Source organism: Tursiops truncatus, chromosome 2 (assembly GCF_011762595.2).
Source record: "Tursiops truncatus isolate mTurTru1 chromosome 2, mTurTru1.mat.Y, whole genome shotgun sequence".
Classification (NCBI taxonomy): domain Eukaryota; kingdom Metazoa; phylum Chordata; class Mammalia; order Artiodactyla; family Delphinidae; genus Tursiops; species Tursiops truncatus.
In genome coordinates this window covers 84,204,631-84,232,581 of record NC_047035.1, presented here as the reverse complement: position 1 = coordinate 84,232,581, position 27,951 = coordinate 84,204,631, and the positions used below count along the sequence as shown (strand labels likewise).

General features: G+C 39.2%; 1 protein-coding gene and 1 long non-coding RNA gene across 2 annotated transcripts in view; one reads left to right on the top strand and one right to left on the bottom strand.

Moving 5' to 3' along the window:
- The window catches only part of EXD1 (exonuclease 3'-5' domain containing 1), a 39,280-nt gene extending 14,630 nt beyond the window's left edge, over nucleotides 1–24,650 (top strand). Inside the window, exons 7-12 of the mRNA XM_019935313.3 lie at nucleotides 1,865–1,951; nucleotides 15,231–15,335; nucleotides 15,418–15,498; nucleotides 17,665–17,808; nucleotides 18,500–18,691; nucleotides 23,508–24,650. Coding sequence (XP_019790872.1) covers nucleotides 1,865–1,951; nucleotides 15,231–15,335; nucleotides 15,418–15,498; nucleotides 17,665–17,808; nucleotides 18,500–18,691; nucleotides 23,508–24,167 — 1,269 coding nt within the window. The 3' untranslated portion in view covers nucleotides 24,168–24,650. The remainder of the gene's footprint in view (nucleotides 1–1,864; nucleotides 1,952–15,230; nucleotides 15,336–15,417; nucleotides 15,499–17,664; nucleotides 17,809–18,499; nucleotides 18,692–23,507) is intronic.
- The window catches only part of LOC109550012 (uncharacterized), a 58,919-nt gene continuing 50,328 nt past the window's right edge, over nucleotides 19,361–27,951 (bottom strand). The window contains exon 7 of the long non-coding RNA XR_012330054.1: nucleotides 19,361–23,577. This is a non-coding gene — a long non-coding RNA (uncharacterized lncRNA). The remainder of the gene's footprint in view (nucleotides 23,578–27,951) is intronic.

Below are 27,951 nucleotides of genomic sequence, written 5' to 3'. Positions count from 1 at the left end.
CTGGATTTTAGCATATTCACAGAATTGTACATCCATCACCACAGTGAATTTTAGAACATTTTTAATACTCCAAAAGGAAACCCCATATTCCTTAGCTAACACCTCTAATCCCTTCTGAGTACCCCCAGCCCCTGGCAACCGCTAATCTATTTTCTGCCTCTATGAATGTGCCTGTTTAGGACATTTCATATAAATGGGATCATACGATGTGTGGTCATTTGTGATTGGCTTGGCTTCTTTTGCGTAGCATAATATTTTCAAGGTTTATCTATGTTATAGCGTGTATCAGTATTTCACTTATTTTTGTTGCCAAATAATATTCCTTTGTATGGATATACCACATTTCATTTATCCTTTCACCATTTGATGGACATTTGGGTTGTTTCTACTTTTTGGCTATTATGAATAGTGCTGCTGTGAACATACATATACAAGTTTTTGTGTGGACACGTTTCCATTTCTCTTGGATAGATACTTACAAGTGGAATTGCTGGCTCATGTAATAACTCTGTGTTTAACTTTTTGAGGACTGGCCATACTGTTTTGCAAAGCGCTGCACCACTTTACTTTCCCACCAGCGGGGCGTGAGGGTTCCAATTTCTCCACATTCTTACCGACACTATTGCCTGTCATTTTAATTATAGCCATCCTAGTGGTGTGAAGTAGTATCTCATTGTGGTTTTGATTTGCATTTCCCTGAAGGCTAATAGTGTTAAGCATATTTTCATGTGTTTATTGGCTATTTTTTTTCTTTTTAAAAAAAATTTTTGTTGGAGTATAGTTGATTTACAATGTTGTGTTAGTTTCAGGTGTACAGCAAAGTGAATCAGTTATACCTATACATATATCCACTCTTTTTTAGATTCTTTTCCCATATAGGCTTATTGGCTATTTGTACATCTTCTTTAGAGAAATATCTATTCATTTGCCATTTTAATTGAGTTACAAGAATTCTTTATATATCAACAGATGCTTTAAAGGGTCCATGACAACAACAACAAATAATAAGATAAGAACTTTTGCTCCGGAAATTTAAAGAGTTAGTTGGAAATTCTTATCAATAGGGAAATACAGCTTTTGTTCCCAGTTTTGCAGCCTTCTTGTTGATTGAGAATGGAACTGAAGTTCAGTCCCCATTTTTTATCGTTGATGAAAGATACTCAGAATATAGAACACTTTATGCTCTGTAAAGGAAGATATTGTGCTAGTGTAAGTTACTTTGCCTTTCTATTCTTGAGTAATTTATCTACCTGTAAAATGGGGAGAATCTTGTGCCATGCAGATATTTTCATGGGTTATGCAGTAAAGATTTTAGAATTGTATAATGTTTTGAAATATGATAAGAATATAGATAATAAGAGGACCAGCATATGTTTCCAGGATACCCCTATTTCAGTTTTGAATATTTTAATGAATCCAAGACTTTAAAGGACCTGTTAAGTCTGTGTTTTTCTCATTCTGAACAGTAGATACTGTGAGACTCAGCCACTGTGTGAGTTCCCTTTAGGTACAGTAAATTGCTGTTCTTTGCATGAGGAATCTTGCCATAAAGACTGGAAACCTTTTGCTGTAACACCAGTGGTAACAAAAGGTATCTGAGTTTTCAACTCTTATTAGCATTTGCAATATGAATGATTTATTTTCCAGTTGTGGAATAACTTTGTGAACCCTGAAAAGAGGATCAGAAGCATTCAATGTGATTTGTGTGTGTGTGTGTGAAGCAGACATGTGTTTCGGATTTTGTAAGTGTAAAAAAATATGATCCACTTTGTTTATTTCTAGCCATTTTACTTGTGCCATTCATGATGTCATAATTGCAACATTTATTTCCTGGAGATTTTTATTTTCTTCCTTTTCTTACCAGATGCTCCACATCAAGAAGCAAAGTGTCCTGAGTGTGGCAGCAGAAGGAGCTAATGTGTGTCGTCATGGGAGACTATGTTGGCTTCAGGTAAAAGATTTCTTAAAACTTTTTATTTTGAAATAATTGTAGATTCACTGGTAAATTTATTTTAATTGTCTTTTTTATGTCACCCCAGTGTCACTGTCCTATAGCTTGTTTGGAATTCCTTTCAATTTTCTTGTACTCAGTTTATTATTTTCAAAGGAAAGAGCTTTAGGGACTTCCCTGGTGGTCCAGTGGTTAAGACTCCTTGCTTCTGGGACTTCCCTTGTGGCTCAGTGGTTAAGAATCTGCCTTCCAATGCAGGGGACACGGGTTCGAGCCCTGGTCAAGGAAGATCCCACATGCTGCAGAGCAACTAAGCCCATGTGCCACAACTACTAAGCCCGCGCTCTAGAACGCGAGCCACAACTAGTGAGCCCGCGTGCCACAACTACTGAAGCCCACGCGCCTAGAGCCCGTGCTCCGCAGGAAAAGCCACCACAATGAGAAGCCGGCGCTTGTCGCAACTAGAGAAAGCCTGCGCACAGCAATGAAGACCCAACGCAGCCAAAAATAAATTAAAAAAAAAAAAAAAGACTCCGTGCTTGTACTGCACAGGTTTGATCCCTGGTCGGGGAACTAAGATCCTGCATGCTGTGTGGTACGGCCGAAAAAAAAAAGGAAAGAGCTTTATAATCATCGTTGCTGTCTCTGCTGTCTCAGAGGCTCTACCTGACGTTTTCTTTCCCAGCTCTGTTCTCTTGCCTTAGACATATGGAGAATTTCTTTTTTTTTTTTAAGATTTATTATTTATTTATTTATTGTATTTATTTTTCGCTCTGTCAGGTCTTAGTTGTGGGACATGGGACCTTCGCTTAGGCATGCAGGATCTTTCTTTGCGGTGCACGGGCTCCAGGCTGCGTGGGCTCTGTAGTTTGCGGCATGTGGGCTCTCTAGTTGAGGTGCACAAGCTCAGTAGCTGGTGCACGGGCTTAGTTGCCCCGCAGCATGTGGGATCTTAGTTCCCTGACCAGAGATTGAACCTGCGTCCCCTGCATTGTAAGGCAGATTCTTTACCACTGGACCACCAGGGAAGTCCCGAAATATGGAGAATTTCTTATCTTTCCTCTGGTTGGTAGATTTCCACAGTAGATTTCTGCCACATCATTCTCATTTTCCTGGATCAAGGAGATGTAGGTGAGGATATCCATTATATCCAAAGAACTTTGTAGTGAGCCTTGAATAGCTAGAGGATGGATAACCACCTTTGGATCAAACTCAGCATCATCAGTATTTAAGGGGGAGTGGGCCAAGAAAGCCAGCTGAATTCCCAATCGATGTCCTCCATCCTTTTTTTTTTTACCCGTGTCCCCTGCATCAGCAGGTGGACTCTCAACCACTGCATCACCAGGGAAGCCCCCTCCATCCTTTGAGTGAAGACCTACATCAGCCTACTGAGAGAATATTTTTATTAGGATTGGCAATCTGCCTTCTCGAACTCTTTCCTCTGGAATGTTTACTTTCTCAAAGGGTAAGGAATGGAGGTATCAAGCCCAGTTTTGCTCAGGGATTAAATTGCCTCCCTCTTGTTCCATGCACTTTCTCGGTAAACCTTAGCTTTTAGGTGACTAGGTTAGAGTTAGCAGCACAAATGCAAATTATTTAAAACAAACCTCCACAAACAACAAAAGCAAAAATAAACAATTTGGACAACATCAAATTAAAAAGCTTGAGATTGGTTCAAGATGGTGGAGTAGAAGGACATGGTCTCACTCCCTCTTTTGAGAACACCAGAATCACAACTAACTGCTGAATAGTCATCAACCGGAAGACACTGGAACTCACCAAAAAAGATACCCCACATGCAAAGACAAAGGAGAAGCTGCAGTGAGACGGTAGGAGGGGTGCTATCACAATAAAATCAAATCCCATAACTGCTGGGTGGGTGACTCACAAACTGGAGAACACTTATACCCCAGAAGTCACCCACTGGAGTGAAGGTTCTGAGCCACATGTCAGGCTTCCCAACCTGAGGGTCTGGCAACGGAAGGAGGAATTTCTAGAGACTCAGACTTCGGCTAGCAAGATTTGATTGCAGGACTTTGGCAGGACTGGGGGAAACAGAGACTCCACTCTTGGAGGGCACACACAAAGTAGTGTGCACATTGGGACCCAGGGGAAGGAGAAGTGACCCCAGATGAGACTGAAGCAGACCTACCTGCTAATGTTGGAAGGTCTCCTGCAGAGGCAGGGGGCAGCTGTGGCTCACCAAGGGACAAGGACACTGGCAGCAGAAGTTGTGGGAAGTATCTCTTGGCATGAGCCCTCCCAGAGTCCGCCATCAGCCCCACCAAAGAGCCGGGTAGGCTCCAGTGTTGGGTTGCCTCAGGCCAAACAACCAACAGGGAGGGAACCCAGCCCCAAGCATCAGCAGACAAGCAGATTAAAGTTTTACTGAGCTCTGCCCACCAGAGCAACAGCCAGCTCTACCCACCACCAGTCCCTCCCATCAGGAAACTTTCACAAGCCTCTTGGCCTCATCCACCAGAGGGCAGACAGCAGAAGCAAGAACTACAATCCTGCAGCCTGTGGAACAAAAACCACATTCACAGAAAGATAGACAAGATGAAAAGGCAGAGGGCTATGTATCAGATGAAGGAACAAGATAAAACCCCAGAAAAACAATTAAATGAAATGGAGATAGGCAATCTTCCAGAAAAAGAATTCAGAATAATGATAGTGAAGATGATCCAGGACCTCGGAAAAAGAATGGAGGCAAAGACTGAGAAGATGCAAGAAATGTTTAACAAAGATCTAGGAGAATTAAAGAACAAACAGAGATGAATGATACAATAACTGAAATGAAAACTACACTAGAAGGAATCAATAGCAGAATAACTGAGGCAGAAGAATGGATAAGTGACCTGGAAGACAGAATGGTGGAATTCACTACTGTGGAACAGAATAAAGAAAAAAGAATGAAAAGAAATGAAGACAGCCTAAGAGACCTCTGGGACAACATTAAATGCAACAACATTCGCATTATAGGGGTCCCAGAAGGAGAAGAGAGAGAGAAAGGACCCAAGAAAATATTTGAAGAGATTATAGTCGAAAACTTCCCTAACATGGGAAAGGAAATAGCCACCCAAGTCCAGGAAGTGCAGCGAGTCCCATACAGGATAAACCCAAGGAGAAACACACCGAGACACATAGAAATCAAATTGGCAAAAATTAAAGACAAAGAAAAATTATTGAAAGCAGCAAGGGAAAAATGACAAATAACATACAAGGGAACTCCCATAAGGTTAACAGCTGATTTCTCAGAAGAAACTCTACAAGCCAGAAAGGAGTGGCATGATATACTTAAAGTGATGAAAGGGAAGAAGCTACAACCAAGATTACTCTACCCAGCAAGGATCTCATTCAGATTCGATGGAGAAATCAAAAGCTTTACAGACAAACAAAAGCTAAGAGAATTCAGCACCACCAAACCAGCTCTACAACAAATGCTAAAGAAACTTCTCTAAGTGGGAAACACAAGAGAAGAAAAGGACCTAGAAAAACAAACCCAAAACAATTAAGAAAATGGTAATAGGAACATACATATCGATAAGTACCTTAAACATGAACAGATTAAATGCTCCAACCAAAAGACACAGGCTTGCTGAATGGATATATATGCTGTCTACAAGAGACCCACTTCAGACCTAGGGACACATACAGACTGAAAGTGAGGGGATGGAAAAAGATATTCCATGCAAATGAAAATCAAAAGAAAGCTGGAGTAGCAATACTCATATCAGATAAAATAGACTTTAAAATAAAGAATGTTACAAGAGACAAGGAAGGACACTACGTAATGATCAAGGGATCAATCCAAGAAGAAAATATAGCAATAATAAATATATATGCACCCAACATAGGAGCACCTCAATACATAAGGCAACTGCTAACAGCTCTAAAAGAGGAAATCAACAGTAACAGAATAATAGTGGGGGACTTTAACACCTCACTTACACCAATGGACAGATCATCCAAACGGAAAATTAATAAGGAAACAGAAGCTTTAAATGACACAATAGACCAGATATATTTAATTGATATTTATAGGACATTCCATCCAAAAACAGCAGGTTACACTTTCTTCTCAAGTGCTCATGGAACATTCTCCAGGATAGATCACATCTTGGATCACAAATGAAGCCTCAGTAAATTTAAGAAAATTGAAATCATATCAAGCATCTTTTCTGACCACAATGCTATGAGATTAGAAATCAGTTACAGGGAAAAAAATGTAAAAAACACAAACACATGGAGGCCAAACAATACGTTACTAAATAACCAAGAGATCACTGAAGAAATCAAAGAGGAAATAAAAAAATACCTACAGACAAATGACAGTGAAAACACAACGATCCAAAACCTATGGGATGCAGCAAAAGCAGTTCTAAGAGAAGTTTATAGCTATACAAGCCTACCTCAAGAAACGAGAAAAATCTGAAATAAACAATCTAACCTTACACCTAAAGGAACTAGAGAAAGAAGAACAAACAAAACCCAAAGTTAGCAGAAGGAAAGAAATCATAAAGATCAGAGCAGAAATGAATGAAATAGAAACAAAGAAAACAACAGCAAAGATCAACAAAACTAAAAGCTGGTTCTTTGAGAAGATAAACCAAATTGATAAACCATTAGCCAGACTCATCAAGAAAAAGAGGGAGAGGACTCAAATCAATAAAATTAGAAATGAAAAAGGAGAAGTTACAACAGACACAGCAGAAATACAAAGCATCCTATGAGACAACTACAAGCAACTCTATGCCAATAAAATGGACAACCTGGAAGAAATGGACAAATTCTTAGAAAGGTATAACCTTCCAAGACTGAACCAGGAAGAAACAGAAAATATGAACAGACCATTCACAAGTAATGAAATTGAAACTGTGATTAAAAATCTTCCAACAAACAAAAGCCCAGGACCAGATGGCTTCACAGGCGAATTCTATCAAACATTTAGAGGAGAGCTAACACCCACCCTTCTCAAACTCTTCCAAAAAATTGCAGAGGAAGGAATGCCCCCAAACTCATTCTATGAGGCCACCATCACCCTGATACCAAAACCAGACAAAGATACTACAAAATAAGAAAATTACAGACCAATATCACTGATGAATATAGATGCAAAAATCCTCAACAAAATACTAGCAAACGGAATCCAACAACACATTAAAAGGATCATACACCATGATCGAGTGGGATGTATCCCAGGGATGCAAGGATTCTTCAATATACGCAAATCAATCAATGTGATACACCATATTAACAAATTGAAGAATAAAAACCATATGATCATCTCAATAGATGCGGAAAAAGCTTTTGACAAAATTCAACACCCATTTATGATAAAAACTCTCCAGAAAGTGGGCAAAGAAGGAACCTACCTCAACATAATAAAGGCCATATACAACAAACGCACAGCAAACATCATTCTCAATGGTGAAAAACTGAAAGCATTTCCTCTAAGATCAGGAACAAGAAAGGATGTCCACTCTCACCACCATTATTCAACATAGTTTTGGAAGTCCTAGACACGGCAATCAGAGAAGAGAAAGAAATAAAAACAATACAAATTGGAAAAGAAGAAGTAAAACTGTCACTGTTTGCAGATGACATGATACCTATACACAGAGAATCCTAAAGATGCCACCAGGAAACTACTAGAGCTAATCAATGAATTTGGTAAAGTTGCAGGATACAAAATTAATGCACAGAAATCTCTTGCATTCCTATACACTAATGATGAAAAATCTGAAGGAGAAATTAAGGAAACACTCCCATTTACCACTGCAACAAAAAGAATAAAATACCTAGGAATAAATCTACCTAGGGAGAGAAAAGACCTGTATGCAGAAAACTATAAGACACTGATGAAAGAAATTAAAGATGATACAAATAGATGGAGAGATATACCATGTTCTTGGATTGGAAGAATCAATATTGTGAAAATGACTGTACTACCCAAAGCAATCTACAGATTCAATGCAATCCCTATCAAATTACCAATGGCATTTTTTACAGAACTAGAACAAAAAACCTTAAAATTTGTATGGAGACACGAAAGACCCCGAATAGCCAAAGCAGTCTTGAGGGAAAAAAACGGAGCTGGAGGAATCAGACTCCCTGACTTCAGACTATACTACAAAGCTACAGTAATCAAGACAGTATGGTACTGGCACAAAAACAGAAATATAGATCAATGGAACAGGATAGAAATCCCAGAGATAAACCCATGCACCTATGGTCAACTAATCTATGACAAAGGAGGCAAGGATATACAGTGGAGAAAAGACAGTCTCTTCAATAAGTGGTGCTGGGAAAACTAGACAGCTACATGTAAAAGAATGAAATTAAAATGCTCCCTAGCACCATACACAATAATAAACTCAAAATAGATTAGAGACCTAAATGTAAGACTGGGCACTATAAAACTCTTAGAGGAAAACATAGGAAGAACACTCTTTGACATAAATCACAGCAGGATATTTTTTGACCCACCTCCTAGAGTAATGGAAATAAAAACAAATATAAAAATGGGGGACCTCATGAAACTTAAAAGCTTTTGCACAGCAAAGGAAAATATAAACAAGACGAAAAGACAACCCTCAGAATGGGAGAAAATATTTGCAAATGAATCATCGGACAAAGGATTAATCTCCAAAATATATAAACAGCTCATGCAGCTCAATAGTAAAAAAACAAACAACCCAATCCAAAAATGGGCAGAAGACCTAAATAGACATTTCTCCAAAGAAGACATACAGATGGCCAAGAAGCACATGAAAAGCTGCTCAACATCACTATTAGAGAAATGCAAATCAAAACTACAGTGAGGTATCACCTCACACCAGTTTGAATGGGCATCATCAGAAAATCTACAAACAACAAATGCTGGAGAGAGTGTGGAGAAAAGGGAACCGTCTTGCACTGTTGGTGGGAATGTAAATTGATAGAGCCACTATGGAGGTTCCTTAAAGAACTAAAAATAGAATTACCATATGACCCAGCAATCCCACTACTGGACGTATACCCAGAGAAAACCATAATTCAAAAAGACACACGCGGGGCTTCCCTGGTGGCGCAGTGGTTGAGAGTCCATCTGCCGATGCAGGGGACGTGGGTTTGTGCCCCAGTCCGGGAAGATCCCACATGCCGTGGAGCGGCTGGGCCCGTGAGCCATGGCTGCTGAGCCTGTGCATCCGGAGCCTGTGCTTCACAACGGGAGAGGCCACAACAGTGAGAGGCCCGCGTACAGCAAAAAAAAAAAAACAAAAAACAACAACAAAAAAATACGCCAAGAGATAAGTGCTGATGAATATATCGGGAAAAGGGAACCTTTGTGTACTGTTGGTGGGAGTATAAATTGGTGGAGCCACTATGGAAACAGTATGGAGGCTCCTCAAAAAAATTAAAAATAGAGCTTCCCTGGTGGCGCAGTGGTTGAGAGTCTGCCTGCCGATGCAGGGGACACGGGTTCATGCCCCGGTCCGGGAAGATCCCACATGCCGCGGAGTGGCTGGGCCCGTGAGCCATGGCCGCTGAGCCTGCACGTCCAGAGCCTGTGCTCCACAACGGGAGAGGCCACAACAGCGAGAGGCCCGCATACCACAAAAAAAAATAAAGTAAAATTAGAAATAAAACAACATGTGGTCCAGCAATCCCACTTCTGGGTATATATCCAAAGGAAATGAAAACAGGATCTCAAAGAGATAACTGTATTCCCATGTTCATATTGCAGCATTATTTACAATAACCAATACATGGAAACAACCAAGTGTCCATAGATGGATGAATAGATAAAGTAAATGTGATATATATGTACAATGGAATATTATTCTGCCATAAAAAAGAAGGAAATTCTGCCATTTGTGATGACATGGATGAACCTGGAGGGATTCAGCTAAGTAAAATAAGTTAGACAGAGAAAGACAAATACCGTATGCTCTCACTTATATGCAGAATCAAAAAAACCAAACTCATAGAAACAGAGAGCAGAGTAGTGGTTCCAGGAGTGGGGGAATGGGGGAAATGGATGAAGGTAGTCAAAAGGTACAACTTCCAGTTATAAGATAAATAGGTTATGGGAATGTAATGCACAGCACGGTAATTATAGATAACAATACTGTATTGTATACTTAAAAGCTGCTAAGAGAGTAGATCTTAAAAGTTCTCACCACACACAGATAACCATGTGAGGTAATAGATATGTTAACTACCCTCATCATAGTAATCCTTTTGCAGTATATACTTACATCAAATTATCATGTTATATACCTTAAACTTACACAATGTTATATGCTAATTTTATCTCAATAAAGCTGGGTAGGGAGGAAGAAACCAAACCAAAACCTCTCTCTACCAAAACAAAAGGGTTGACTTCCTGGTAATGCAGGCCTGAGCACCTCTAGGTTATTTCCTAATTTGTCCCCTTTTGTTTATAGATACCAGAGGGGACATCCAGTTGGTTACAAATATCATCTTTGTGACTGGAAGCAAATCAATGGGCACGTTTTCTCCCACCAGGTCCTTGGACTTGTATGTTTAATTTTTTAAATCAAAGTATCACATGCCCTATGTATTAAAAGCAAAAAACAAAAATGCTAAAAGGCTTATGAGGACAGGAAAATCCTCACTCCATTTCTCTCTTCAGAGGTGGTGCTTTTGTTTTTTTTAAGAATCCAGTAACAAGGTTGTTAAAGTACATGTGTACAGCACTTTACAGTTGACAAAGTACTTTGACAAACATTATTTCATTTACATTTTTCATTTCATTCTCCTTATAGGAGACCTGTGATGCAAGTGTTAGTCCATGTGATGCTGTTCCATAAGACCTTAAGCTATCTTTACTTTTTTCATTGTTTTTTCTTTTTGCTGCTCTGAATGGGTGAGTTCCACTGCCTTGTCTTTGAGTTGACTGATCCTTTCTTCTGCTTTATCTAGTCTGCTAGTGAACCCATCTAGTGTATTTTTCAGTTCAATTATTATATTCTTTAGGTCTGTGACTTCTATTTGGTACTTTCTTACATTTCCATCTCTTTGTTGAAGTGCTCACTGGGTTCATCCATTCTTCTCCCCAGTTTGGTGAGCATCTTTATAGACCATTATTTGAGCTCTTTATCAGGTAAATTATTTATCTCCATTTCATTAAGTTTTTTTTCCTGAGGTTGACTCTCTGTGTTGGTTTCTATATAGTAGATGAAACAGCCACTCCTCCCAGTGTTGAAGGAGTGGCCTCATGTAGGAGATGAACCTTGTCATTCAACCCTGCCTCAGCTCCTGGTTGTCTTTCAAACCTCTTGGCCTTGTCCAAGCAGCCTATTATATTTTTAATAGCTCCCAGTAGTTGAGGATGTGCCAAGACCTGTCAGTGTCCTAAAGGGGAGAATCTCAGCACATAGACTCAGGGTGACTGGAAGTGAGACCCTCAGGCATCAGTTTTTTAAGTATGCAAATATGTACATTCCTGTGGGACCACAAGCATAAACCTTGCTGGCCACCAGAGCCAGGCAATCTGGAGGTGTCCCCTGAGCAGCAGTTGCAGAAATCAGGGCTCCAGATGAGTGTCAAAGCTCTTTTCTGGGTGATATAGGTGAGCTGGAGCAAGGGAGAGCGTCAAGATGGAGTCCACAGCTTATGTTCCTTGAGAGCAACTCCATAGGCCACTAATGTGTACCAATCCTGAAGCCTGCCTCTCAGGCTGAAGCTCCAGGATGAGCGAAGAGCCCTCCTTCACAAAAAGACTGGAGAGTGTGCCCCAGTCCACTCTCTGTGCAGTGCCCTAGGGGTGGTAGCCTGCCAAGAACTGTCCCTCCGATTGCCACAGTCCCACGAGACCCAGGAATACAAGCCACCCTGGCCACCAGAGCCATGCCATCAAGGGGTGTCCTCTGGTAGCATCCTCAAAACCCAGGGAGCCAGACACAAAAAAGTACAGAGGCAACTACTTTTAACATGTTGAAATGTGTCTATTTTCATTTTTTGATAATATGCTTATTGCTCTCTCTTTATTCATCAGTTTTACAAATTATTAACTTTTATTATACTAAACAAAGATTTTGCTCACTTATAGCACCCACACCTCCCTAGAGCCTCCCAATTTAGTTATATCCCAATTTTAAAAGATTTTATTTTTATACAATTTTAAAGGTTACTTTCCACTTACCGTTATCACAAAATTGTTGGCGGTATTCCCCATGTTGTACAATACATCCTTGAGCCTATATTACACCCAATAGTTTGTACCTCCCACTGCCTCACCCCTATATTCCCCCCACCACTGGTAACCACTAGTTTGTTCTCTGTATCTGTGAGTTGGCTTCTTTTTTGTTATATTCACTCATTTGTTGTATTTTTTAGATTCCACATATAAGTGATATCCTACGGTATTTTTCTTTCTCTATCTGACTTATTTCACATAGCATAATGTCCTCCAAGTCCATCCATGTTACTGCAAATGGCAAAATTTCATTCTTTTTTATGGATGAGTAGTATTCCATTGTATATATACACCACATCTTCTTTATCCCTTCATCTGCTGATGAACACTTAGGTAGTTTCCATGTCTTGGCTATTGTAAATAATGCCGCTATGAACATTCGGGTGCATGTATGTTTTCAAATTAGTGTTTTTGGGTTTTTTGGGGGGGAAGTTATATCCCAATGTTTGGTTAAGACAGGATTCAGGCTATATGTGATTATGGCTATGTAACCATTACTCCTTGTTGGTCCAGTAAGATTGTTTCTTTTCTTGCCCAACTTTTTGTTTTTCATAGAATTGATAATTGCCTCATCTTACTAGCTTTGTTTTCCTTTCATTTGTGACAAAGCCTTCCCATATTTTCCCCTCAATGTAGTTTTTCACATGCTTACATCTATCTTGATAATCTGTGCTTCATCTTTGTCTTGAAGCCATCTTCCCTGGAGCCCTCTATCCTCCTGTTCCAATACAGGCTGGTGGTATCAAGCTGGAAGTTACAAGGGAAAAGGTCTGGAGGCTCACAATTGTGTGCAGACTCATTTTTCAGTCCATTACCAAACCTCTGCCCTCTTCTATATCTTATATTCCCAACTCTAGAGCCTCCCTTGTTGGATTTATACAGAGAATATATCTTCTGTCCTCCGTGGGAGTGGGAAGGGATAACTTGGAGGCTTACTTCTTCACATACAGACCTCAAGCCTATCCCTCTATTTCCAGCTCCTCACTGTCCTCAGTATCTGTCACCTTTAATTCCTAAACCTTTATTTTCATTTTGTGTTTCCTTCTTTGTTCTGTTTTTTCTAATCTGCTTTCTTTCTGTCAGTATTTCCCACTGCTTTTCTTTTTTTTTTGGCTGCATTGGGTCATCATTGCTGCGCACGGGCTTTCTCTAGTTGAGGCGAGCTGGGGCTACTCTTCATTGCAGTGCGCGAGCTTCTCATTTGCGGTGGCTTCTCTTGTTGCAGAGCACAGGCTCTAGGTACGTGGGATTCAGTAGTTGTGGTGCATGGGCTCAGTAGTTGTGGCTCACGGGCTCTAGAGCGCAGGCTCAGTAGTTCTGGTATACGGGCTTAGTTGCTCTGTGGCATGTGGGATCTTGGCGGACCAGGGCTTGAACCCGTGTCCCCCACACTGGCAGGTGGATTCTTAACCACTGCGCCACCAGGGAAGTACCTCCCACTGCTTTTCTTTAACTTTAAATTATTTAAATGTTTAACCTTCATCTGTGGTCAGATATTTTCAGGTATAATATTATGTCTTAAGGTAGCAAATATTTTTTAAGAGTCTTAAAGGTTTTTTTTGTCCTTTGGCCTACTTCTCAGGGCTGTTTCTGGGAATCTATCCTAAATAATTCAAAACATGAAGAAAAATTTCTGTGAGAACCTATTCATTTTGGCATCATTTATAGTGGTGAAAAATCAGAAGCCACTTAGTTAACAGTAGCAGACATTACAGTACATTTGATAGATCTTATGTGGCTGTCAAAATCGATGACAAATGCAGCATAGAAAAATGTTTGAAAGTTTATGAAATGAAGAAGTGGGATATAGATTTGAATGCATATTATTAGAGTGTTATGCATTTTTTATATGAACAAATGGAAGGGGGTGTTGTGTGGCATGATGCACTGATTCACTGAAGAGATGAATAACAGCTGTCCATGTGCCTCACTCTGTTCTAGTGGTTGCTTTAGTTACGAGTGGTGAATCTGACATAATCTCTTCTTTCACAGAGTTTACAGTCTAGCAGAGAATTATTTTCCAAACTTCTATAATGTGTCTATTCAATTTTTACAATTAAAGAGGTAGAGGAAAAGCAGGGATTGACTATTTCAGGTGTCAAATTTTGGCAAACAACATGAAAGAGCTGAGAATGGGTGCCTGGTAGGCCTGGTAATTGTAACTGTATCAATAGTTAGCTCTTGAAATGACAAAGATGGTATCTGACTGTCCTGTGGCTGGCTGTCTAGACCTATTTGGATCTGTTCTTGCCTTCATTCTTTGATTCAGTAGATTATCCAGCTGTATGGCCTCTGTGACTTTTATGATCAGAAACAACCTAGAATACTTATAATTGTATAAAATTGATCAAAATGACAGTATTTCACATCCTACCATTTGTGCCAGTGTGTTTGTTGCCTGTTTTAAACTGCTAGAGGACAGGGATCTTCTCTTATGAGTAATTTTATGTAACACCCAACACAATCATGTGTATTATGGAACTCAGAGAAATAGCCTTTGGTGTTATCGAGAGTGAAATATTGTTCATTTCCCTTAAACCTATAATCCCTGCATTTTAGAATGCCATAGGTGAGACATAAAACATTAAAGAAGAAAAAAGCTAAAGGCTAAACTACTAGCTTGTCCTTTTCTTTCCTTTTGAAAATCACAGTGATAGTGTTTTTGTGTTTTGTTTTTTTTTTACTTAAGGTAAATTTAAACCTGTTTTCCCTAAGAATCAATGAGTGCCTATTGTTTACTTTAAAGATGAGGCTGTTAAATATTTTTCACATGCCCTTCTTTGTTGTTGTTGTTGTTGTTGTTTTTTGCAGTACGCGGGCCTCTCACTGTTGTGGCCTCTCCCGTTGTGGAGCACAGGCTCCGGACGCACAGGCTCAGCGGCCATGGCTCACGGGCCCAGCCGCTCCACGGCATGTGGGATTTTCCCAGACTGGGGCACAAACCCATGTCCCCTGCATCGGCAGGCGGACTCTCAACCACTGCACCACCAGGGAAGCCCTCACATGCCTTTCTTGATCCTCAGATCCCCTTCCCTAGTTCTTTCTTATGTGTGTCTGGATGGTCTGTTGTAGGTGGCCACAAGTAGCCGAGTTTACTTATTTGACATTTTCCTTCTGGGAAGTCGTGTTTTCAGCAATGGACTTCAGATAGTATTAGAAGACAAGAGAATTTTGAAGGTGAGTGTGTAAGTTGATTCATCTGCTAGTAAGAATAACAGCCAGGTTCTAATAACTCTTTCTCTGTCTTCTGATTCCTTAGGTTATCCATGATTGTCGTTGGCTTTCTGATTGCCTCTCTCATCAGTATGGAATTTTGCTGAATAATGTCTTTGACACCCAGGTACATGCAGGGAAACACTGGAATCAATGCAGTGTATATAGCTCCTGTAGAAAATAGGCCTTATCTGATGAGTGATTGAAAGTCTTCTTGTGTGTGCCTCATTCCCGCCCACTTCTCATGTAAGATGTTTGTACAATATGTGAGAACATTTGGTGCACTGAAGAAGTACTGGAGAAAAGTTACTTGTAATTATTTAGGGTTTTTTCCCTTCATTTTGCTCCAAAAATTTTCAAATAAGAAGCAAGCTCCATACTCTGTAGCATTCAGAAACTCAAACAATTTTGGGGTCACTTGGAAATCTGACATGGATTCTTACTGTGAGGTGGACAGTCAGTCACGTCTATGCCTTTACCACATATGTATCAGTTAAGGCTGATGGCTAATTGGCATCTAGCTCAGGGATGCAGGTTGTCCTAGATGTTCCCCCAAAGCCTATACTGGCCCCAGATAGCCTGAAGATAAGCAGTTTTTCTCTGATCTAAAGGACCTAGAGAAATGAGAAATTCCCAGATTATACTAGATCTGGGTTTCTGGTTTGGCTGTGAGAGCCATAAACCCACTAGTTTTCATTATGTATTCTTTAAGTTCTTCTAGTCTTCTAGGTTAATGCCATGGAAGGGAGATCTTGAATATATAAACCTAGAGCCTTTGGAGAGGGGTTAAAATAATGAGTTAGCCAATTATTTTTTAACAGAAATTCCTAAAAGTTCAACTTTATGTTATTGTATGTGGTTTAAGTTTGCTCTTTATGTATCTGCTTGTAATGAACTTTGTGCCACTTCTCTTGTTTACATGTTCCTTTGGGTCTTCTTTCAAGAGCATTCACTATATAGAGATTGCTTCTATGCTTACTCCAAAATGTAACACAGTTGCTCATTGTTCCCTTGAGGCCATCAGGCTTCTTGATTAGACCTCGTATGTATTGTCTAATGAAGACATTGGCATATCTTTCCATATTTTTCTTTTCAGATTTTCATAGTACAAGAAGCAGGAATTCAGAATTATTTCAATTTGTTTTCCTTTAACACGGTGTATTAGTTTCCTATTGCTGTTGTAACTAATCACCACAAATTTTGTGGCTTAAAACATAAATTTAGGGCTTCCCTGGTGCCGCAGTGGTTGAGAGTCCACCTGCCGAAGCAGGGGACACAGGTTCGTGCCCTGGTCCGGGAAGATCCCACATGCCGCGGAGCAGCTGGGCCTGTGAGCCATGGCCGCTGAGCCTGCGCGTCCGGAGCCTGTGCTCCGCAACAGGAGAGGCCACAACAGTGAGAGGCCCACGTACCGAAAAAAACAAACAAACAAACAAACACAACACATAAATTTACTCTCTTACAGTTCTGGAGGTCAGACATCTGAAATCATTTGCACTGGGTGAAAGTCAAGGTGTCAGCAGGGCTGGTTTCTTCTGGAGGCTCTGAGAGGACAGTCTGTTTCCTTGCTTTTCAGCCTTCACCTGTGTTCTTTGGCTTGTGGCTCCTTCTATCTTCACAGTGCACCAATCTCTGCTTTCATCATCACATCACCTTCTCTTCTGGCTGTAGTAAAATCTCCCTCTGCCTCGTCTTATAAGAATACTTGTGATTACATTTAGGGCCCATCTGGATAATTCAAGTTAATCTCCCTATCTCGATATCCTTAACTAATCACAGCAGCAAAGTCCATTTCGCCATTTAAGATAACATTCACAGGTCCAGGAATTAGGATGTGGATATATTTGGGGGCTGTTATTTAGCCTACCACACACAGACAAATAATGATTGCAATTCTTAATTTTATTAGCTTTCCTTACCAAAACTTTACCAGAGTTGCTAATAAGTAGAAGTAATTCTTTAATTTTATCTTCCTTTCCCCATTCCTTGAAGGCACCAAAGAGTAATAATCATAAGGCAGGCAAATAAAAGAAGTGGAAAAGAAAATAGACAGGGACACATTAAAGTTGGGTGATCCTTTTTCTTTTTCTTTTCTTTTTTTTTTTTCTAATTTTTCAGAATAAGATAACCTAACAACTTTAAATTTTCTAATGGCATTGTCTATCATGTGGGTCCTTGGGAAAAATGGTATTTAAAGATGTTTCTCTAAATGTATTTCTGCTATTTCTGTCATGAGATAGCTCTCTGTATATATCCTACAGACTGGTCTGTTTGTCTTTTTTTAATGCCACAGGTAGCAGATGTCCTTCAATTTTCCATGGAAACAGGCGGCTTTCTTCCAAACTGCATTAGTACTTTACAGGAGAGTTTAATCAGACACCTTAAAATAGCCCCTAAATATCTCTCCTTTCTGGAAGAGAGACAAAAACGGATTCAAGTGAGTATTAACGTATGTCCCATATAACATTAATATTTTCAAGTGTCTTGTGAGTGGGATTATCAGCATATTATATAGAGAAATGACAGCTGCTGTGTAAGCGTATGAACATTGCCAAAATCTTAGTTGTTCCAAATGGGAACAGTTTGTTTGTGGTCTCAAGTGGAAAAAAGCCAGCATCCAGATTTGTTGGTTATCAATTAAAAAGTACTCAAATAAATTTTCAATTGGACAAGTGGGGATTTTATTGGGAATTTGGATTAAGGCAGTGGAACAAAAATCATGCCAATTATTTCTCCCAAAGTAAGATAGATTTTCTTCAGCTTCTAATAGCCTTGCATGCAAACTTAGGTCATGACCGTATTGGCTGCAATTTTGGCCATATAATCTAATCAGTCCTGCTGCCTCCAGTTTTGAATGAGAAGCCCTGATCTCTCTCTCTCTCTTCTTCCCTCCCTCCCTCCCCACATCTTTCCCCCATCACATACACACACTCACTGTATACACACAATAAGTGTGTGTATGTGTATGTGTGTATATTCTCAGAAGGCTAGCTATAGTGTGAAAGTAGAAGGTAATAATTGAAGAAAATGACAGTAATGGTGATTTAAGTTAAGCAGCACTTAGATAAACCATTATTTTCTTTAAAGATTTGCTTACTATTCAGAGAAAATTGTTTTGGTGTCTCTAGGAAAACCCAGAACTATGGTTCACACGACCTCTTTCACCCTTTTTGCTAAAAATTTTGGCCTTGGAAGCTACCTACCTGCTGCCCCTTCGCTTGGTACTCCTAGATGAAATGATGTCTGATCTAACTACCCTGGTGGACGGGTACCTAAACACCTACCGAGAAGGGTCTGCAGACTGGCTGGGAGGCATGGAGGTAGGTGCCACTCTCTGTGGCTGTGTTTTCAGGACCTCTGTGTCCTCATGGGGGCCACAGTGATACCCACTGTTCACAGCTGTACCAAATTTCTTTCAGCAGATTTGATGATAAATATTCTTGAAGCGGCTATAGCTTGGGCTTAATTCAGCTCCTTAAGCACTTTTTTTCTATATATATATATATATTTTATGATCACTGACATTTATTTCATATGATGCAACTGGTGATGTGCATTTCAATAAAACTAAAAGTTGATGTGCTAGAAGTCCTAACTCCTTTCTTAAATATTGTACCAATTTTCTCACAATATTAAGTTATGTTTCCAGTAAATATATCTTTCAAAGAAAGGGTAAATTTCATTAGTTATTTTTATGAAGCCAGCACAATATAAGAAAACTTATATTGTTGGCAAACTATTGCATTAGGCCAAATCTGGCCCATGGCCTATTTTTGTAAAACTCACAATCTAAGAATGATTTTTATAGTCTTAAAGGATGTTAAAAAAAAAAAAAGTATGCTTGTGGCTTACAAAGCCTAAAATGTTTACTATTTGACTCCTTACATAAAAAGTTCACAGGCTACTGCTATAAACAGTTCTCATTTAGGAATACTGATGCAAAATCCTAAATAAAATAATAGCATTTTTGGTACAAACTCCACTTAGATATATTATACTTTTCTATTAATGTGTCTCTGGATTCTAGTTACAAGCATGGTTTAATATTATATTAATATTTATTAATATTTAATATTATATTAAATTCTGTATTTTATTGGGGCCAAGAAAGTCTTATGATTATCTCATAAATGCTGAAAAAGTTCTTTTGTAACTTTTTTATATTTTGCTCTCACTGTTTAACAAGAAAAGATCAATGTAAAAATCCTTTCATAGTTTGCTTGATTGGAGAATTTTAATGTTTTTCATTTATCATTGTAAAGCCAAGGACAATTTTTTAACTTTTTAATATTTTGTTCTCACTGTTTATTGCTGAAAAAATTTGATAATATTCTATATACATTATTGATTAAAGTTGGAATAGGTACTTTAACATGATAAAACATATATCTCAGGCAAGAAGACTACCTAATATTTGATTGGGAACATCAATATCAAGAAATATACAGAAATGGTGACTATCACCACTACTTTAATACAGAAATGGTGACTATCACTACTACTTTAGTAGTTTCTGAAGCTATTAGCCAGTGAGGTTAGAAAAAAAAAAAAGATGAACTATAAAAATTGAACAGGAGGAATAGGAATGATGACTTGCCTATGATATACCTGAATACTGAAGAGAATCAATTGAAAAAGATTGCCAAAAACAAAAAGGCAGTTTAGGGCTTCCCTGGTGGCGCGGTGGTTGAGAGTCCGCCTGCCGATGCAGGGGACACGGGTTCGTGCCCCGGCTCGGGAAGGTCCCACAAGCCGCGGAGCGGCTGGGCCGGTGAGCCATGGCCGCTGAGCCTGCGCGTCCGGAGCCTGTGCTCCACAATGGGAGAGGCCACAACAGTGAGAGGCCCGAGTACCGCAAAAAAAAAGGCAGTTTAGTAAAATAGGTACAAATATAACATAAAACTTAATAGCTTTCCTATATCCCTGTACACAACTACAGAATATAATGGGGGAAAAATTCATTTATAATTGTAACAAAAAATAGATTATCTAGAAATAAATCTAACAAGAAATGTGAAATATAGAGATGAAAAAAATGTTAAAGTATTACTGAATGGCATAAAAGAGGACTTAAATGAATGGGGACATTAAGTATTTTTGGCAATCAGTTATTCCTAAATTAACTTTAAAAAAAATTAGTTTATTTATTATTTATTTTTTTGGTTGCATTGGGTCTTTGTTGCTGTGCACGGGCTTTCTCTAATTGCAGCAAGCGGGGGCTACGCTTCGTTGTGATGCGCGGGCTTCTCATTGTGGTGGCTTCTCTTGTTGTGGAGCACAGGCTCTCGGTGTGGGGGCTTCAGTAGTTGTGGCATGTGGGCTCAGTAGTTGTGGCTCACGGGCTTAATTGCTCCACGGCATGTAGGATCTTCCCGGGCCAGGGCTCAAACCCGTGTCCCCTTCATTGGCAGGTGGGTTCTTAACCACTGTGCCACCAGGGAAGCCCCCTAAATTAACTTTTAAATTTAACTTTCTTTTAAGAAAAATGCTAAAGCCATAATTACTTTGGCAAACTGTGATTATAGTGTTTATAGAGATAAATAAGAATAGTCCTGTCAGATATTAAAACATATGTCTACACTAAATATGAGCGGTACATGTATAGGCAGATCGATGGAATAGAGAACCCAGAAATAGATCTCATATATATCAGTAATGGTTGAGATAAAGGTAAAATTTCCAATCAATGAGAAAAAGATAAGTATTTAGTAAATGGCCTCAGGCAATTGACTAACCATTGTGGGGGAGGAGAATCAGAGTTGGATTGTTATCTCTTTCTGCTACACCAAAATAAATCCCATGGATCAAGTATTTATGTAAGAACTAGAATTATAAAAGTATTGGAGGGGCTTCTCTGGTGGTGCAGTGGTTGAGAGTCCGCCTGCCGATGCAGGGGACGTGGGTTTGTGCCCCGGTCCGGGAAGATCCCACATGCCCGGGAGCAGCTAGGCCCATGAGCCATGGCCGCTGAGCCTGCGCGTCCGGAGCCTGTGCTCCGCAACTGGAGAGGCCACAACAGTGAGAGGCCCGCGTAAAAAAAAAAAAAAAAGTATTGGAAAAAAAGTATTGGGACTTCCCTGGTGGTCCAGTGGCTAAGACTCCGCACTCCCAAAGCAGAGGGCCTGGGTTCCATCCCTGGTCAGGGAACTAGATCCCACATGTGGCAGTGAAGATCCCATGTGCTGCAACTAAGACCCAGTGCAGCTAAATAAATAAGTAAATAAGTAAATAAATATTTTTAAAAAGTATTAAAAGAAAATTATGTCACAGTAGGGAATATGTCCCCTCCCCCAACTTTACTGAGGAATAGTTGACAAAATTAATTGTGTATATTTAAAGTGTACATTGTGATGATTTGATATACATTGTGGAATGATTACCAAGATCAAGATAACTAACATCCATCACCTCATAGCTAACTTTTTTTTATGTAGTGAGAATGCTTAAGATCTACTCTCAGAAACTTTGAAGTATATAATACTGAACTATTAACTGCAGTAACCATGCTGTGCATTAGATCCTCAGAACTTATTCTTCTTATAACTGAAAGTTTGTACCCTCTGACCTACATCTCCCCATTTTCCTCTCCCTCAACCCCTGGGAACCCCCATTCTATTCTCTGATTTCATGAAATCAGATTTTTGTTTTTGTTTTTTAAGATTTCATATATAAGTGATACTGTGCAGTATTTGTCTTTGTCTGGCTTATTCACTTAGCATAATACCCTCCAAGTTCAAACATATTGTTGCAGATGGCAGGACTGCCTTCTTTTTTATGGCTGAGTAATATTCTATTGTATAGAATATTGTATTGTGTAATGTATATACATCACATCTTTATCCATTTATCTATTGATAGACACAGGTTGTTTACATATTGTGAATTATGATGCAGTGAACAAGGGAATGTACATATCTCTTTGCGATCCTGTTTTCATATGCTTCAGATATGTACCCAGACGTGGGATTGCTGGACCATATAATAGTTCTATTTTTAATTTTTTGAGGAACATCCATGTTGTTTTCCACTGTTTTACATGGTAATGTAAATTGCATCAATTTACATTCCGATCAACAGCATATGAGTTCCCTTTTCTCCACATTCTCACCAACACTTGTTATCTGTCTTTTTGATAATAGCCATCTTAACAGGTGTCAGTAACACCTCATTGTGGTTTTGATTTGCATTTCCCTGATAACTAGTGACTTCGAGCACCTTTTCATGTACCTGTTGGCTATCTAAATATCTTCTTTGGAAAATTATCTATTCAGGTCCTTTGCTCACTTTTAAATTAGAGTATTTGCATTTTTGCTATTGAGTTGTATGAGGAAATGCTTTTCTATGCAATACAGAAATACTCAGAACTCATAAAAGATGAATAAATATGACTTTAAAAATTTTGTATGGCGAAAATACTGTGAACAAAGTCAAAGGGAAAGCAACCTAGGAAAAATTATTTGCCTCATGTAACAAAGAGGACATTTTCTTAATATATTCTTTATTGTAGCATTTATGTAATGACAAAATACTGAAGACAACCCAAATATCCATACACAAGGGTTTGGTTAAACAAACTATTGTATATCCATACAGCCATTAAAATTGCCAATATGGAAAAATCTCCAAGACAGAATTTTTAATTGGAAAAATCAAGAAGAAGAAGAATATATAATATTATGTAGCCACTTGTATAAAATAATTTTAGAAAGAGTTATCAAAATAAAAAGTTGGGGGAAAATAAAAATTGAAAAATATAATCCAATGAATAGATAAATATTTAGTAAGGGATCATATATGCAAAGACTGTCTCTGGAGGCTACAGAAGAAGCTGCTTTTTAGAGGATGCACCTGCTAAGGCAGTTGGGGCGAGGTTGGAATGGACCCTTACTTTTCATTGTATAATCTTTATACATACACACATGCACAACATACACACAAAATTGGATTAAAAATATTTAAATTACTTGAAAAATAGTACTACTATAGTTGAAGACACTAGAGGGTGCTATAAGAACACATTTGAATAGACCCTTGCTTGCCAAATACTAAGTGTAGTAGAAGTGATTTTAAAGTGATTTTAAGGACCACATTCAGAAATTTAGTTATAGTAGACTTGTGTTCATTTTCTTTTCTTAGCGTACATGTATGGAGCTCCCAGAGGAACTGCTTCGACTGAAGGACTTCCAGAGACAGCGCAGAGAGAGAGCTGCAAAAGAATATAGAGTAAATGCGCAGGGACTCCTAATAAGGACAGTACTACATCCAAAGAAGTCTATGACAGAGACAGCAGGGAAAAAGGGAAAAGTAAGAGGTTTCTTACTTTGTAAAAATTCTAGGCTAGATAAAGCTCCAAATTTTACATCTCACAAGGATGTAAATTTGCTAAAAGAAGAATCTACGAGTAAGCAAACCACAGCGGAATCTCAGCATCTACCTCCCATAAAGGAAGAAGTCAGTGAAGATTCCAGTAACAAACGAATTTGCCCTGAGTCAGAGGGGTTTAAGGACCAGAGAATAACTCTAAAAGAATACCTCAAGATACCTAAACAAGAGTTTCAGACAAATTTATCTTTGAAAGAGGAGATAGAACAGTTACTGATGGTGGAAAACAAGGAAGATCTAAAATGTACAAAACAAGATGTTTTAGTGTCTCCTTCCCTTCCTCAGGAAACCAGAGTGTCTCCAAGTGACATTTTTCATCCTTTTAGAAAAGCTGTGCTTCCCACACTTCCTCCCTGCCCAGCTTTGGAGAAGACTGATTCCTGGATAAATCCAGATTCTCCCAATCTGCCTTAGAGATCTGCAGTTTGTTCTTGAGGCCAATAAAGGTGGCTTATTTCCTCTGCCATCAAGGCCTTCCTCAGTGCTTAAGTTTCTTGTGCTGTAAATTAGTCACAGGCTTTGGGGGAAATTATATCCTCTTGCTTGCTCCTATATTCTTAGAATTTGATTAGGATGGGAATGAATAAGTTAAATAATGGAAGAAGTAAATGTTCTGATTATGTCACTGTGTAGAAATGTTCCCTGTGGCCAAACTGAATTACTTCTCATAATTTGGGTTTAAAGGATTTGAAGAAGGGAAAAATTTTGGACTTAGTGTCTGGAAGAATCTATACTTGAAATTTTTTGTTGTTTTTTCTGGTTTGAAGGATGTTGGTAAAACTCTTAGCCATAAGTTTAAAAATATTAGTACCTGACAACTTTACCTGTACTTTTTTCCTTTTTAGAATATTAACTTTGTCAATTATACCTCAATAAAGATGAAAAATATTAACTTTATTTTTGAATTTTAAATGTTTGGTCTGTCTTATGTCATAGACAAACAATAGTTTATGTTATTACAGGAATCAATATCCCAGTTTTAATTTCTTTTCATTCCATTTACTTTTAGAGAGTTTTGTCCATTTCCCTAACAAAGCAGGGCCTTCTTTAGAGTATGTCTATTATGTAAACTTGAAGTTTGATTCCACTATATTTGCCTGGAGTTGGTATGCCTTCTTAGGGTGAAAGGAAGGTAGCCTGTACTGAGCCCTTTTTATGTTGAATACTTGCAAGTTGCTCATTCTTTTGTGTATAATAACCAGTAAACCTGGTTGGTATTAGGTTATCTCTCACTTTTCTTCATTGGGTCAGGGTAGGAATAAATTGGAATGTGTCTGCATTTCTAGGTCTAGAATCCAGTGAGAAATCTGTAACTTTTTTTTTTTTTCCGGCCCTGCACGGCCTGTGGGATCCTAGTTCCTTGACCAGGGATGGAACCTGGGCCACCTCAGTGAAAGCACCGAGCCCTAACCATTGGACTGCCAGGGAATTCCCTAGAAATCTGTAATTTGACTGTTATACAGGCCTCTACTACTTAGGGGAGACAGGGACAGTCTATAATTAGGAACATCCTTGTCTGTGCTCATTGATTCTATCATGAGTACCACTGAAAGAACAGCTGTGTCTTCCAAATCCCAGAGCCCAGATCTGGTCTAAGCTTAAGATGAAGGCAGGACTAAGAGCAGTCAGCTCAGCCCTGCAGTTGCTGTCCCTCACTTTGTCCATAGTTTAGAAGGTCATTGGAGGCCAAGGTGGTTTCTGGTTCATTCTGGGTGAATGTGTTTTCAGGTTGAGCCCAGAAAGTGGTTAATCTAGGTTTACTCTGGGAAGGGCATGAATTTCTGTAAAATTCATAGAATTGATTTAGCTTCTTATGGAACCATACCACACACAATTTTTATACATACATACGTGTAAATATACAGGCTACAAAGAAAAATGTGACGTTCTTCATATTAAAAAAAAAGGATTCTTCTTTCATTATGTATTTTGTGACTAATAAAGAACAGGATTCTGTTGGACCTTTGCTGTACTGCTCAATATGGTAGTTATATGTGGCTATTTAAAATTAAATTGATTAAAATGAAATAAAATTAAGAATTCAGTTCCTCAGTTGCACTTGCTATATGTCCAATACTCAATAGTTTCATGTACCCAGTGGCTACCATATTGAACATCACAGATATAGAACATTTCCATCATTCCAGAAAGTTCTATTGGACACTGCTATTTGAGAAGTACTTTGACTCTCAGAACTAAATGAGCCTTCCGAGTTTCATCACAATATTTTCTTAGTGAAACGGTCACATAACTGGAACTGCATTTTTCTCCATATTCTCATTCTAGCCTGGAGTGCCTACTTAAATTCCATGTGCTCAGATCCAACCATGAACTTCTGTCCTTTGCTGGACAGAGTGAAGAAAAAATCCCTGGGTTCTTCAAGCCCTGCTGCTAGTGCTCTGTGCCATTACTTAGATTTCTTATCTAAATTTTGCTCAGATTTTGGAAAATCTTTGGTTCTTGACCCAACCAATTGTTGCGTTCTTGACCCAACCAATTGTTGAGTTCTTACTCTATATTTTTCTAGTTGAGAGTTTATAAACCATACTGCCTGCTTTTCCAAACTCTTGGAGTCTTGCTTCAGTCTACACTGAATTCCTACATCTGTCCTACTCAGGTCTGACCTTTCTGTACATGATCTGCAGTTAGAGATTCTCACAAGCAATCTGATCCTTTTAATTTAGGAATTAGGAAACAGAGTTAAATGACTTCCCTGAAGAAAAGTGCTGCACTGAGAATAGAACCAGTGTTTCTTACTTCTTGGTCCATTCAGTATTCTTTCAACTATGGTATGAAAAATCATTGCAGCAGCTTTGCCTCCAGTCTGGCTGTGAGCTTGATAAAGCCTAACATGACACAATATAATTTTAATACACTGGGACTTCCCTGGTGGCACAGTGGTTAAGAATCCACCTGCCAATGCAGGGGACATGGGTTCGATCCCTGGTCTGGGAAGATCCCACATGCCATGGAGCAACTAAGCCCGTGCACTGCAACTACTGAAGCCCGCGCACACTAGAGCCCACGTGCCACAACTACTGAAGCCCATGCACCTAGAGCCTGTGATCTGCAACAAGAGAAGCCACCACAATGAGAAGTCTGTGCACCCCAATGAAGAGTAGCCCCGGCTCGCCACAACTAGAGAAAGCTCACGCACAGCAACGAAGACCCAACGCAGCCAAAAAAAAAAAAAAGAATTTTAATACACTATAGCCCTGTCGTTGTTTTGACACAAGGCAAGTCACAGCAGCAAGCCAAGATAAGGCTTGGTGCATACTTGGGGAGCTGAGGGTGATTAGCCAGGTGTACTTATCAAAAAGGCATTTACTATAAAGGTAACATCAATAAATACCTTACAGGGCTTCCCTGGTGGCGCAGTGGTTGAGAGTCCGCCTGCCGATGCAGGGGACACGGATTCCTGCCCCGGTCCGGGAAGATCCCACATGCCATGGAGCGGCTAGGCCCGTGAGCCATGGCCGCTGAGCCTGCGCGTCCGGAGCCTGTGCTCCGCAACGGGAGAGGCCACAGCAGTGAGAGGCCCGCATACCGCAAAAAATAATAATAATAATAAATAAATAAATACCTTACAGAAAAATTTAGAAAATAATGAGAAAAAAATACTCAACTATCATCCTACATTATACAACCCTTCCTAGCATTTTGGCACTTTTCTTTCAATTTTTCCTCTCTCATTCTCTATCTCTCTACACACACACCATCACAACCATACCGTAAATACATTTATTGTGTTTTTTATATCAAGTATTTCTCTATTTTATAATCCTAACAACCAACATTTTAAACAGATGTTTCATTTTTAAATTAATATGCTATTAAATAGAATTTGGAAAATAAGAAAAAAATTACTCATTTCTCTAGCCCAACAGAAAAATCAGGTAATATTTTTGTTAATGTCAGTGTTTATGCATAGATTTTACCCTCTACATAGTTATATATATACACTCTATGAATGTTTTCCTATGCTGTTATACACCCTTTGTAAAGATTTTTAAAATATATTTTTTTTAATTTATTTTTGGCTGCGTTGGGTCTTCATTGGTGCGCGTGGGCTTTCTCTAGTTGCAGCGAGTGGGGGCTACTCTTCCTTGCGGTGCGCAGGAGGTGGCTTCTCTTGTTGTGGAGCTCTAGGTGTGTTGGCTTCAGTAGTTGTGGTGTGCAGGCTCAGTAGCTGTGGCTC